This window comes from Perca flavescens, chromosome 7, assembly GCF_004354835.1.
Source record: "Perca flavescens isolate YP-PL-M2 chromosome 7, PFLA_1.0, whole genome shotgun sequence".
Lineage (NCBI taxonomy): Eukaryota > Metazoa > Chordata > Actinopteri > Perciformes > Percidae > Perca > Perca flavescens.
In genome coordinates this window covers 34630262-34644299 of record NC_041337.1, presented here as the reverse complement: position 1 = coordinate 34644299, position 14038 = coordinate 34630262, and the positions used below count along the sequence as shown (strand labels likewise).

Genomic DNA, 14038 nt, shown 5'->3' with positions numbered 1-14038 from the left:
TTGAGGTTTTTGACGTTTGTTTTACGACGTTTTTATTGGTCACATTCGATTAGCATGAAAACATATCCCAGAGATCGGTCGACTCGGTAATCGTGTGTTAATTACCCCTAGGTTCATTTTGCGCTGGCTTTGTCCTTTAAAGACAAAACTTGCTTAAAGAAGTCCAACTACAATCATTAGATCGGAGAAAAGTCTTTCAGTAAGTTTGACGCTTTATTCAACGTTTTTGGCGGGGGGTTTTGCCGCATTTTACATCCATTTGGCATAAGCGCTGCAACTCAGACTTATAATGGCGAGGGAAACCCTGGTATGAAGGGAAATAAAACTCCCATCTGCAAAAAAAACATCACCTGCTGGACAGCAGACAATGTTAACAAAAAAATCAAGTGACATAAATAAAAAGGAATGAAGCCATACTGACGTCCTGCCAAGTATCCAGTGATCTGCTCCAGAGCTTCGTAGACCTCCGTCTTGCTCTTGTAGGTCAGGTGGGCTCTCTCCAACAGCTCATAGATGAAGCTGAGACGGACACAAGACACTCCATTACAAAAATCCATATTCAACTCACTCTGCAAGTCAAAAGAAAGATATCCACTGGAGTCTTATTGTAATGACTTAAAGTGCTCATATTATGCTTTTTTTTTGGCTTTTCCCCTTTCCATTGTTGTGTTACGTTTCTTTTTTTGTGAACGTTATAGGTTTACAAAGTGAATAAAAAGCCCAAAGTCCCCCCCAAAGGGACTTACCATCTCCAACAGAAAACACTGTTCACCAACTGCTCCAAACAGCTCTATTGTAGTCCAGCCTTTACTTCAGAGACCAACGTGGTCACTTTGGAACACACGTTATAATGCTCACCTAGCTGCTAGCATGGTACACCCTCATACTCTGCTTCTGACTGGCTAGTAGTCCTTACCTAGGTACTGTCAGGGCACGCCCTCATACTCTGCTTCTGACTGGCTAGTAGTCCTTACCTAGGTACTGTCAGGGCACGCCCTCATACTCTGCTTCTGACTGGCTTCTGTCCTTACTGGCTAGGACACGCCCTCATACTCTGCTTCTGACTGGCTCCTTACCTAGGTACTGTCAGGACACGCCCTCATACTCTGCTTCTGACTGGCTAGTAGTCCTTACCTAGGTACTGTCAGGGCACGCCCTCATACTCTGCTTCTGACTGGCTAGTAGTCCTTACCTAGGTACTGTCAGGACACGCCCTCATACTCTGCTTCTGACTGGCTAGTAGTCCTTACCTAGGTACTGTCAGGACATGCCCTCATACTCTGCTTCTGACTGGCTAGTAGTCCTTACCTAGGTACTGTCAGGACACGCCCTCATACTCTGCTTCTGACTGGCTAGTAGTCCTTACCTAGGTACTGTCAGGGCACGCCCTCATACTCTGCTTCTGACTGGCTAGTAGTCCTTACCTAGGTACTGTCAGGGCCTCATACTCTGCTTCTGACTGGCTAGTAGTCCTTACCTCTGCTTCTGGCACTGGCTTCTGAATGGCTAGTCCTTACCTAGGTACTGTCAGGGCACGCCCTCATACTCTGCTTCTGACTGGCCTAGTAGGTCCTTACCTGACTGGTTACTGTCCTTAGGTACTGTCAGGGCACGCCCTCATACTCTGCTTCTGACTGGCTAGTAGTCCTTACCTAGGTACTGTCAGGGCATGCCCTCATACTCTGCTTCTGACTGGCTAGTAGTCCTTACCTAGGTACTGTCAGGACACGCCCTCATACTCTGCTTCTGACTGGCTAGTAGTCCTTACCTAGGTACTGTCAGGACCTCATACTCTGCTTCTGACTGGCTAGTAGTCCTTACCTAGGTACTGTCAGGGCACGCCCTCATACTCTGCTTCTGACTGGCTAGTAGTCCTTACCTAGGTACTGTCAGGGTATGCCCTCATACTCTGCTTCTGAATGGCTAGTAGTCCTTACCTAGGTACTGTCAGGGCACGCCCTCATACTCTGCTTCTGACTGGCTAGTAGTCCTTACCTAGGTTCTGTCAGGGCACGCCCTCATACTCTGCTTCTGACTGGCTAGTAGTCCCTTACCTAGGTACTGTCTGCTCATCTCTGCTTCTGACTGGCTAGTAGTCCTTACCTAGGTACTGTCAGGGCACGCCCTCATACTCTGCTTCTGACTGGCTAGTAGTCCTTACCTAGGTACGGTCAGGACACGCCCTCATACTCTGCTTCTGACTGGCTAGTAGTCCTTACCTAGGTACTGTCAGGGCACGCCCTCATACTCTGCTTCTGACTGGCTAGTAGTCCTTACCTAGGTACTGTCAGGGCACGCCCTCATACTCTGCTTCTGACTGGCTAGTAGTCCTTACCTAGGTACTGTCAGGGTATGCCCTCATACTCTGCTTCTGAATGGCTAGTAGTCCTTACCTAGGTACTGTCAGGGCATGCCCTCATACTCTGCTTCTGACTGGCTAGTAGTCCTTACCTAGGTTCTGTCAGGGCACGCCCTCATACTCTGCTTCTGACTGGCTAGTAGTCCTTACCTAGGTTCTGAGCATGTGCGACTCCCAACAAAGATGGAACAGAAGTGAGATGTCTCACTCTGTAGCTAAAACAGAGAGCTCAACACACAGGGTGAAAAGAGGAGCTGCAGCAATGGGCAGTACAACTAAAGTGTTTTTTGAAAATTAAACCATGTAAACCTATTCTGATATAACCTCTAAATACATTTATGAACCTGAAAATGAGCATAATATGAGCACTTTAAATGTTTGATGATTCTAATTACAGTTTGTACAGGAGAAGGGTTAGACAGGAGGACTGAGCCGCAGGGCTGGGTATCGTTCAAAAACATTTGATACCGGTACCGTGACTTGGATACCGGTTCCTGAACGATACTTTTTTTCCCCAATTACATAAAACAAAAAGAAACTACAACATTACAGCACACATTTTTTTAATTATTTTTCAGCTCCTACTACATGAGCCCGTGTGTCTCGTATGTAACGTGGAGTTTTTCCTACGGGTCTCTACGACGTGTCAACGTTAGACAGCCAATCACAGACATTATTAGATTTTGGTAGAAGCGTGCTGCGTGCCTATTGGCTCGCTGACGCTGATGAAATTTACTCCTTAGGTATTGAAATTGGGTATTGAATGACGAGGGATTTTTTTGATATTTTAGAGGCAATTCGGTCGGTGCCTATAAAGTATCACATTTGGTCACCCAGCCCTACGGAGCCATTGACAGACGCTGCTGTCTGCCGACTATCTTCTACACTTTCCCATACATTCCAGGTTTCGTGATGCCTTTTTCACTGGGAACTTCATAGGAATCGACGGCAGCTTCCAGATCCAGCAGTATCTCTGTCAAAGCAGACGAAAGCAGTTTGTAAAAACTCCCAGGGAGCATTGTTGATGACCCAAACTAGTTTATGACATAATCATGGCAAATGCTTAAAATATAGGCCGTAACACACCGGGGGGGCGTGACCAATATACGCAAAAATAATCGCCTGTGAACATTTCGCTTCAAAACTATTCATACTGGCAGCGATGCAAAATTTGCAACAGTTTTTAATAAAAGGTTTCAAATATTCGCACCAGCTCATCAACCATGTGGGACAGTTTGGGGTCCTTGTGTGGACCCTGCTGAAGCGAACACTAAGCTAGTGTTAGCTATTTATTTGAGTTTCCTTTTAGCAAAATACTCAGAGTGAATTTATTCCCTCTGGTAAACCGTTACGCGGTGTGGCCTACGTATGTCTAGGGCGGTTATTGTGAGACGTATGAACGGAAAGTAGTAGTCTAGATCAGTATTTCTCAAATCGGGGTACTTTGGAGGACCGCAGCGGGTAAAGTTCGTCCCTTTTTTAAAAATGTTTTTCGCTTTTTGTCACCATTTTCGACCTGTTATGCCTGCCTTCCTTCCTTTTTTCTATTGTCTACTTTTTTCTCTCCAAATTTGTCGAAGTTTTTGTCGCTTTTTTTGAACAAACAATTCCACCTTTTTCAGGTTTTTTGTCACTTTTTTGGAAGTTTCTCTTGCTTCTTTCTACTGTGTTTTTTACAAGTCTGTTGCTTTTTACAAAGTTTTTGTCGCCGTTTTCTACAGTTTTGTTACGGTTACTTCCTTCTTTCTACCGACTTTTTCCAAGTTTTAACATAAAAAAAAAAACTTTCATCAGCATTTAAATGTTTTTCAGTATTATGTTGCTGTTTGGTAAATCTATCGCTAGTTATGAGCTACTTGGCTTAAAAAACACAATTTAAATGGGGGGTACATTATTGAAAATGGTTTGAGAACCACTGGTCTAGTTTGAAGGTTGAAAGGAGTAATGCAGTCTGCCGTCTATATGGCCTCCTGTTGTTGAATTATAATCATCATAGTCTCGCATTGCCAGACCCTCATCCACAGCGCTGCAGAGGAAGGTCTGACTAGTCAACACAGCATTCCTGGATGGGAGAAATACAATTTATTTGCATTTCTTTAAACCAAGAAATGCAAATCTCTAAGCTCCAGACGCAGCGACAGTGCCGCTGCTAAACAGTCTCGGAAAGGAACTTGTTTTGCACCCCTCAAAAGAAAACGCCACATCCAATATTAAATGAAGTTTACTGCTGACACAATACAGTAACGTGAGCTATTTAAATCAGCTGAAACATGGTTAAACCTCATTTGAGGTACGAAAAGAGGGACATCCGGCAGAATTTCCTGCGCCAACGGAGCAATCCCGGAAGTGGAACGTCGAGGACATGGACCAAGATCATCATAATAAATAAACCAAGCAACGTGATTGGTTGATGTCTTTATTCGAGGTGCGGACAAAAAAAAAAAAAAAAAAGAAAGATTACGTCGCTTTATATTCACGTTCTAGGTAAAAGTACCCACGAAAAAAACAAAACGTTCAAAAAAAATGTATTGACGTGCGAATTAATCAGACGGAAAAAAACCTCCCCGGTGCGTAAAGGCCTTTAGGCTTTTTAATCTTCTTCATAGCTTTAAGAATACTTACGTTTGATTTTAGCAATGGTCTCTACGGTCATTTTAAAACCTGGAATTCAAGAACATTCTGTAAGGATGGATTTTATGATAACATTCAAATATGTGAGTTCAATGTTGTTTCAATCAGGTGCCACAGATGTGTGAGACCGATAAGCCTTCTGACCCGAGTTGAGCGACTCTACGTTGAAGTCTTGGACAGAGTCTCCGTGGCTGACTTCTTTAGCCTGCTCCACCAGCAGCCGGTCCACAGCAGTGATGGCCGAGGCTACATCGTAAGGAGTCAGGTCAAAGGATGTTGATTCTTCACAGGTCTTCTCCTGCAGATCACAGAAACACATGAGGGGGTATAAACAGAGAGTCAACCATACAGGTTTGATTTTGGGATTGGCAATATGACAATATACAGTATAACATGAGACAGACAACGCGCTCTTTGCTACCACAGGCACGTAGATGCATCTGTGCCGCCGCAATTCAAAATAGAACAGGAAAATATGTGTATATGTCATTTAGACACGAGTGCTCATTAATAAATGACATCTTGATGTTTGAAAGTCTAGGTTTTGACATCAATGTAGATATAAATGTAATACAAAATTTCAGAGAAAATATTTTCAAATATTGCACCTGTCATACAGAACGAAATATTCTGCAACATATTTTGCAGTCAATACTGCAGATGTTGTCTTGCTTTAATCAAATCAGTAGGCTATATATAAATGGTAGGATAGGTTACTATATATAAATGGTAGGATAGGCTACTTTATATAAAGGCTAGGACAGGCTACAATATATAAATGGTAGGATAGGCTACTGTATATAAATGGTAGGATAGGCTACAATATATAAATGGTAGGATAGGCTACAATATATAAAGGGTAGGATAGGCTACTATATATAAAGGCTAGGACAGGCTACAATATATAAATGGTAGGATAGGCTACAATATATAAAGGGTAGGATAGGCTACTATATATAAATGGTAGGATAGGCTACAATATATAAAGGGTAGGATAGGCTACAATATATAAATGATAGGATAGGCTACAATATATAAATGGTAGGACAGGCTACAATATATAAATGGTAGGATAGGCTACAATAGGGCTGGGCGATAAAACGATAACGATATGTATCGCGATAGACACATAATCAATATCAATAGAAAATGCGGTCGATAAAACGTTCGATAACTTGTTTTTCTTCATCAGAAGAAACCAGAGGTTGTGAATCAAGTTTGGTTGCATGAACAAAGGCCCTCACTCTCTGGCAACCTAGCAACGTGGGGAGTGACACTCTAACAGCCAATCATGTAACAGTATCAAGTTTGGTTGCCCCACATCGCTGTCTCGTGTTCTTCAATAACAGAACCGGCGTGGAGTGGAAAGTGAGTGCCGCAGCGAGCGAGGAAATCGTTGATAAAACCATAGACCGTATAAAACAGGAAAAGTCAGTATGGCAGTTTTGGGGATTTTATAAGTCTGACCGTAGTCAGACCAATGTCGTCAGACCGTCGTCCCCACCAACACTGGTACGACCACAAACTTGTTTTACCACTTTAGCCGCGCTCACACTTTCGAGCACAGCCGTATTCGCCATCAACGTCCAACAACATCTGCAGCTGCAACACGGCACAAGCAGCAGACCACCATGGAGAGGTACTCTGCATCAGCGCCTTACTAAACACTACAAGCAGCAGACCACCACGGAGAGGTACTCTGCATCAGCACCTTACTAAACGCTACAAAGAAATAACGGAGGCAGACATGCTGAGCACTGTCCAGAAGCCAGGTTACCAACCTAGCACTAAACCTGCAGAAAATAGTTCCTTCTCAGGTTTCTTATATTTAGCTAACACTTTGCACTATTTTATGACACTTTATTAAGCATTTCTTACTTATTCTTTAATTTTGCACCTTAATGTTAAGAGATAATTTTTACGTGTTCATTGTGATTTTAGACCTGTTTACATTTGAATTATTTGAGTGTTTTCCATGGTTGTGTTGACATTTCTGCTTTTATAACTGAGGGGATTATAATCAGAGCAGGGTTAAGTTTAAAATAAAAATGTTTAAATTTAATATATTTTTCTTCTGGTCCTTATTTTAAATAGGTCATAAAAAATATTAATAATTATCGATATCGACCGATATGAAAAACTTATATCGTGATACAGTTTTCAACCATATCGCCCAGCCCTAGGCTACAATATATAAAGGGTAGGATAGGCTACAATATATAAATGATAGGATAGGCTACAATATATAAATGGTAGGATAGGCTACAATATATAAATGGTAGGATAGGCTACAATATATAAAGGGTAGGATAGGCTACTATATATAAATGGTAGGATAGGCAACAATATATAAATGGTAGGATAGGCTACAATTTATAAATGGTAGGATAGGCTACTATACATAAAGGGTAGGATAGGCTACAATATATAAATGGTAGGATAGGCTACAATTTATAAATGGTAGGATAGGCTACTATACATAAAGGGTAGGATAGGCTACTATATATAAATGGTAGGATAGGCTACAATATATAAATGGTAGGATAGGCTACTATATATAGGCTACTATATATAAATGGTAGGATAGGCTACTATATATAAATGGTAGGATAGGCTACTATATATAGGCTACTATATATAAATGGTAGGATAGGCTACTATATATAAATGGTAGGATAGGCTACTATATATAAATGGTAGGATAGGCTACAATTTATAAATGGTAGGATAGGCTACTATACATAAAGGGTAGGATAGGCTACTATATATAAATGGTAGGATAGGCTACAATATATAAATGGTAGGATAGGCTACTATATATAGGCTACTATATATAAATGGTAGGATAGGCTACTATATATAAATGGTAGGATAGGCTACTAGGATAGGCTACTATATATAAATGGTAGGATAGGCTACAATATATAAATGGTAGGGTAGGCTACTATATATAAAGGGTAGGATAGGCTACAATATATAAAGGGTAGGATAGGCTACTATATATAAATGGTAGGATAGGCTACTATATATAAATGGTAGGATAGGCTACAATATATAAATGGTAGGATAGGCTACTATATATAGGCTACTATATATAAATGGTAGGATAGGCCCCGAGTCTGGTAGGACCAGGCTAATGGACCAGAGTCCGGTAGGACCAGGCTAGTGTACCAGAGTCTGGTAGGACCAGGCTAATGGACCAGAGTCCGGTAGGACCAGACTAATGGACCAGAGTCTGGTAGGACCAGGCTAGTGTACCAGAGTCTGGTAGGACCAGGCTAGTGTACCAGAGTCTGGTAGGACCAGGCTAATGGACCAGAGTCTGGTAGGACCAGGCTAATGGACCAGAGTCCGGTAGGACCAGACTAATGTACCAGAGTCTGGTAGGACCAGGCTAATGGACCAGAGTCCGGTAGGACCAGGCTAGTGTACCAGAGTCTGGTAGGACCAGGCTAGTGTACCAGAGTCTGGTAGGACCAGGCTAATGGACCAGAGTCTGGTCCGACCAGGCTAATGGACCAGAGTCTGGTCCGACCAGGCTAGGTGTAAACATGGATTGGAAAGCAAACTTGCTTTTTATAGATTTTCTGAAACCCCCTTTCCAATGATTGAAGCGTCAGACAATATATTGATAACTTTTTAAAACAGACAATCGCAGCCCCTTCACACAGTCATAGGCCAAGGTGTGTGAAGGTAAAGAAAGTAGGCGGGGTTTCAACTTCTCCCTTAAGCTCTCTTTTTTCTTCCATGAGTACAATCGAGTGCAACATAATGAGTGTCTTTAAAAGTGTGTTTTCTTATCTCCATTTGTAGTATTTATCACGCACACATTCTTACCACATTGTGAGCTTCATCAAAGATGACCACAGCTCCGTTTAGCTCGATGTTGTGTGCTCTGCGGCTCTGTGGAACAAAGGGAAAGAACAAGATAGCATCATGGGTCTGGATATGTAACGAGAGGGCCAATTATCAACGTAAAGTGTATATTTTATAATGCAAACATTCTCAAGCAAACCTTTCTATTCTTGCAATATCTTTGTCAATGCTGAAAGATGGCACCCAAAGGTCAGTTTGGGACAATTAAAGTGGAGTTCATTCAGACATCCTGTAGGGGGTGCTGGTAGCATGCGAAGATGGCGTAGTGAATACTCAAGTATGCAAACTAGCTTTCCAGTTATCATATCATGCTTGTGACGGAGGAAATGCTGGTGCCAATCCTAACTGGACACTTCTTACTTCTGCATCCCAGCGTTTCCTCTAAGTTGGTTTTGTAGTGGCGGCCCGCCATGGCAAAATGTCTGCCGCCACGGTATCAGAAATAGGGCAGACGCACAATGTAGTCACGGTTGCCTTTTAAAATTATCCTGCCGACATAATGCACATCACATTGCAATTTAACAACCAGTAGAACTATTCAGAGGTTATTGGACCCGTCCAGTTTAACAACCAGTAGAACTATTCAGAGGTTATTGGACCCGTCCAGTTTAACAACAAGTAGAACTATTCAGAGGTTATTGGACCCGTCCAGTTTAACAACAAGTAGAACTATTCAGAGGTTATTGGACCCGTCCAGTTTAACAACAAGTAGAACTATTCAGAGGTTATTGGACCCGTCCAGTTTAACAACCAGTAGAACTATTCAGAGGTTATTGGACCCGTCCAGTTTAACAACCAGTAGAACTATTCAGAGGTTATTGGACCCGTCCCAGTTTAACAACAATTCAGAGTAGAACTATTCAGAGGTTATTGGACCCGTCCCAGTTTAACAACCAGTAGAACTATTCAGAGGTTATTGGACCCGTCCAGTTTAACAACCAGTAGAACTATTCAGAGGTTATTGGACCTGTCCAGTTTAACAACCAGTAGAACTATTCAGAGGTTATTGGACCCGTCCAGTTTAACAACCAGTAGAACTATTCAGAGGTTATTGGACCCGTCCAGTTTAACAACAAGTAGAACTATTCAGAGGTTATTGGACCCGTCCAGTTTAACAACCAGTAGAACTATTCAGAGGTTATTGGACCCGTCCAGTTTAACTCCACATACTGTTGTGTTGATGGAGTTTATTGTCAAAACGTTCGCTTTCTTCCGAGTCGACTATTAAACCAACAGCTCCACCAAAAACGTCACGGCGGTGGATCCGTTCTAATTGGACAACGTTCAACTTGTCAGTTCTGTCAGCTCATCGTCCTGATATCACACATCTGGGTTTTGGTTTGCCCTATGAAGAATGTCTTGTAAAATTCATTTTGTAGACCTGTTGTAGATGTTAAGTGTCCTATAGTTCCTCAAAAAATACAGTTCAATCACAACTGAAAATCACAACTGAAAATATACTACGTCGTCAAAAGAAGAAAAAAAATAAAAAAGTATGTATATGGGCGATATCCGCTGTGTTACTCTGTCCTGTTTTCTCCCTTTCATTCCAAATCGTGACCAACGGCAGTCTCCCTTTTCTGTAGAACGCATAAAAAAAATTAAAAACGTCCCATAAATTGATTTTGGATATCGTAATATGGCATAAGTGTCTTTTCCTGGTTTTAAAGGCTGCGTTGCAGTAAAGTGTTCTCTCTTGAACTCTTCTGAACTTACCAGACTGTTGTAACTGTTCTATTATTTGCCTTTACCCACTTAGTCATTATATCCACATTACTGATGATTATTTATCAAAAATCTCATTGTGTAACTATTTTATTTTTTGAAAGCACCAATAGTCAACACTACAATATATTCAGTATCGATAGAGGTATTTGGTCAAAAATATCTGATATTTGATTTTCTCCATATCGCCCAGCCCTAGTACAGAGTCTGTAGTCTATCGCACAAATAATGAAAAGAAAAAAAGAGGTTTTCATTTAGGACGATTACTTGGCAGTGATCGTCTGTCAGTAGCAAAGCGCTCTCTTTGAATCGGCGAGTCAGCTCACCTTTGGATCCAGCAGGTAGTTGTACGGCATAAAAATGATGTCTGCTTGCTGCTTCAAGGATCGGGAGAGGTAGTAAGGACAGACCCTGCAGAAAAATGTTCATTTTTAATGAATATGTACATACTGGATGCAAAAACTAGGACTCGTTTTACAATACCTTGAGGGAAACTCGTTTTTTAACGAAGAAGCTGCAGCATAAAGGGACAAAATGAACGAAATATTGCCTCTAGAGCAGCAACAGCAATATTCACAACAGAAAAGTCACTATATAACTTCATAAATATCACCCTGAAAACAAATATAAAATCGAAATTGTCGGTTAATCGGTTAGGATACGATAAGACTGTCTGTTCACACAGTACATTTTCTTGTGTCGTCTGCTCCAACAGTCAGCAGATAACATTAAAAAACACAAACATCTGTATGGACAGCCGACAACATCACACACACACACACACACACACACACACACACACACACACACACACACACACACACACACACACACACACACACACACACACACACACACACACACACACACACACACACACACACACACACTTTGTTTTTTGTTGGATTAAAAAGCGATTTAGGGAGGTCAAGTTGGGTTTTAGGAAAGGGTGGTTGCAAAAAATTGGGATTCTTACATTTTTTGGGTCTTAAAATACAATTATTAGTTGCAGTCCCACATTCCACACACAACCTTTGGACAAACGCCATGCATCCGCTGATTAATTTAAACTTCTAATAAAGCAGGACGGAGATTTGTTAGTGTAACAGACAAGAAGATGAACATAAATCACAATCACCTCTGTTTGTTGCCGAATTTGACCAAGTCTTCCACGTCGAGGATATTATTTGCCAGGTCTCTGTCAGTGCTCTTCTCTAAGGAAGAAAAGGTAGAAAATGTTAGGACTTGTAAAAGCGATACAAGTAGCAGTTAGAGTTGGAGAAATTAAAAAGATATTTTTGACCAAATGCCTCGATATGGATATTGCGACGATATTGTAGGGTTGACAATTGGTGCTTTAACAAAACATTAACACAATGAGATTTATGATAAATATTCATCAGTAATGTGGATATAATGACTAAGTGGGTAAAGGCAAATAATAAAACCAATAAGTCAGTGTGTTCCTTTAAACTGGAAGAAAATGGAGGCCCCTACAATTGGTGCTTGGATCAAGAATATGACGCCATGCATGCCCATGTAGAGAATAACATATATATAAAAAAAACAAATTGGGGGTATATGAGGAAATCTGAAAGCCATTTAACCATAAAAAAAGGACACATAGGGGAGCTTCTACAGGAGAAAAATGCAGGACAGGATACCTAAAAATGTAACTAAGGGTTAAACCCAGAAGGGGAAGGGACTGGTCATGGAGGGTCATTGCAAAGGTGCCATTTTTTCTTTGTATTTATGCATATCATAACTTTGCTAGAGATAACCTTGATCTGTACATACGATACTGTCATATCATTTATTTTTTATGTTTAGCTCTTATAGTAAAACAAATGAAAAATCAATACAGACATCGTTAAAAAACAACATTACCTTCAACGTTATTGTAGAAGAGACATGACCTGGTGGAAACTTTTGCTTTGCACATATGGACCTGAAAGGCAGCAAGGAATATATTAAAATCTGTAGAAAATGGGTTCAATGCGGACCTTTCGTCTCCAATGCCAGAACTGCAACTTCTTGTGTCTTCTTTACACAGGAGCAGAAACACGTACTCACCGAATACGGACTGCTGCTAGAGCTGGGCGATATGGAAAAAATCTAATATCACAATATTGTTGACCAAATACCTCGATATCGATATTGCGGCGATATTGTAGGGTTGGCAATTGGTGCTTACAAAAAATAATTTACTCAATGAGATTTTTGGTAAATAATCATCATTAATGTGTATAAAATAACTAAGTGAGTTAAGGCAAATAATAGAAAAGCTAGAACAGTCCGGTAAATTCAAACAATTACATCACTCTGCTGTAAATCAGCCATTAAAACTAGGAAAAGACAACACTTATGTCATATCACGATATTCCAATATCCAAAATCTAAGACAATATCTAGTCTCATATAATGATATCGATATATTGCCAAGCTCTAACTGCTGCATCAGCTCAGCCACACAAACCCAGCAGGTACTATTTTAGGTGTTTCCGTCTGATTTTGTTAGAGACCCCAAAGTCCCAAAATATTCTCCCAGCTCACTGTCGGCGCTTTGAATCTCAACAACACTTGAAGTTTGAAAGCATCGACAGTGAGCTGGGATAAATCCGGAGGATTTGAGTGCAGGTCTGCATCTTTAAGACAGTTCAGTCGACACATGAATTTGCATGTAATTAAATATTTACAATCATTCCCCCAAAAGATCCGAGCAGGTCTGCCTAGTTGCACGATGCAAATTTTCTTCAAAACTTGACATTTTCAGCGTGTAGCTCGCTAGCTTAAAGTTTGCAGTTGTTTCCCTAAGTGAACGGAGTTCGAGAACGGCGACACACAGGGAGGGAAGGTGAGAGGAAGGTGAGAGAGGAAGGTGAGAGACATCCGGCGCGATGTCAGACCACTATCCTGGAAATGTACTTCTGTAGATCCAGACTAGTGAATCACTCACCTTGACATGGTTGCTCTCCTGACGCATGACTTCCTGGTTGATACACAGCTGCTCTCTTGATCCCAGCACACACACCTTTGGCCTGAATCAGCAGAGACAGAGACATCAGCGTTACATTGATATATGGGTTTGCCAGAAAGGTTTGCATAAAACTCAGTTCATCTGTGTGGGACCAAGCACCCAGGGCTGTGCTCGATTGAAGAAGTTCTTAGTCGACTAACACTCATTCAACTGTACCGACTAATCGATTAGTTGATTTCATCGACAGATCTGTAAATCTGAGTTTCTCCGCAAAGAGTTATCACCACTTTAATTCTTGTGTTTACCAGAGATGTGCTTGTACGTTTCTTGGAAATAAGTCATTCAGCATGAAAAAAAGCATCAAACACGACTAATGGACTAAAGAAATCTAAGCTGACTAAGACCAAAACGACTGATTAGTCGACTAATCGACTAAGAGGGAGCAGCCCTACAAGCACCCAACCCTGGGG

General features: G+C 41.2%; 1 protein-coding gene across 2 annotated transcripts in view; it reads right to left on the bottom strand.

Annotated features, from left to right (window-relative positions):
• rtel1 (regulator of telomere elongation helicase 1) overlaps positions 1 to 14038 on the bottom strand; it is a 47596-nt gene that overhangs the window by 29697 nt on the left and 3861 nt on the right. For both annotated transcript variants that reach the window (XM_028583759.1, XM_028583758.1), the window contains exons 4-12: positions 13548 to 13629; positions 12479 to 12539; positions 11730 to 11805; positions 10918 to 11002; positions 8828 to 8893; positions 5135 to 5288; positions 4982 to 5020; positions 3257 to 3332; positions 422 to 519 (exon numbers count right to left, since the gene is read on the bottom strand). In XM_028583759.1, coding sequence (XP_028439560.1) covers positions 422 to 519; positions 3257 to 3332; positions 4982 to 5020; positions 5135 to 5288; positions 8828 to 8893; positions 10918 to 11002; positions 11730 to 11805; positions 12479 to 12539; positions 13548 to 13629 — 737 coding nt within the window. The remainder of the gene's footprint in view (positions 1 to 421; positions 520 to 3256; positions 3333 to 4981; positions 5021 to 5134; positions 5289 to 8827; positions 8894 to 10917; positions 11003 to 11729; positions 11806 to 12478; positions 12540 to 13547; positions 13630 to 14038) is intronic.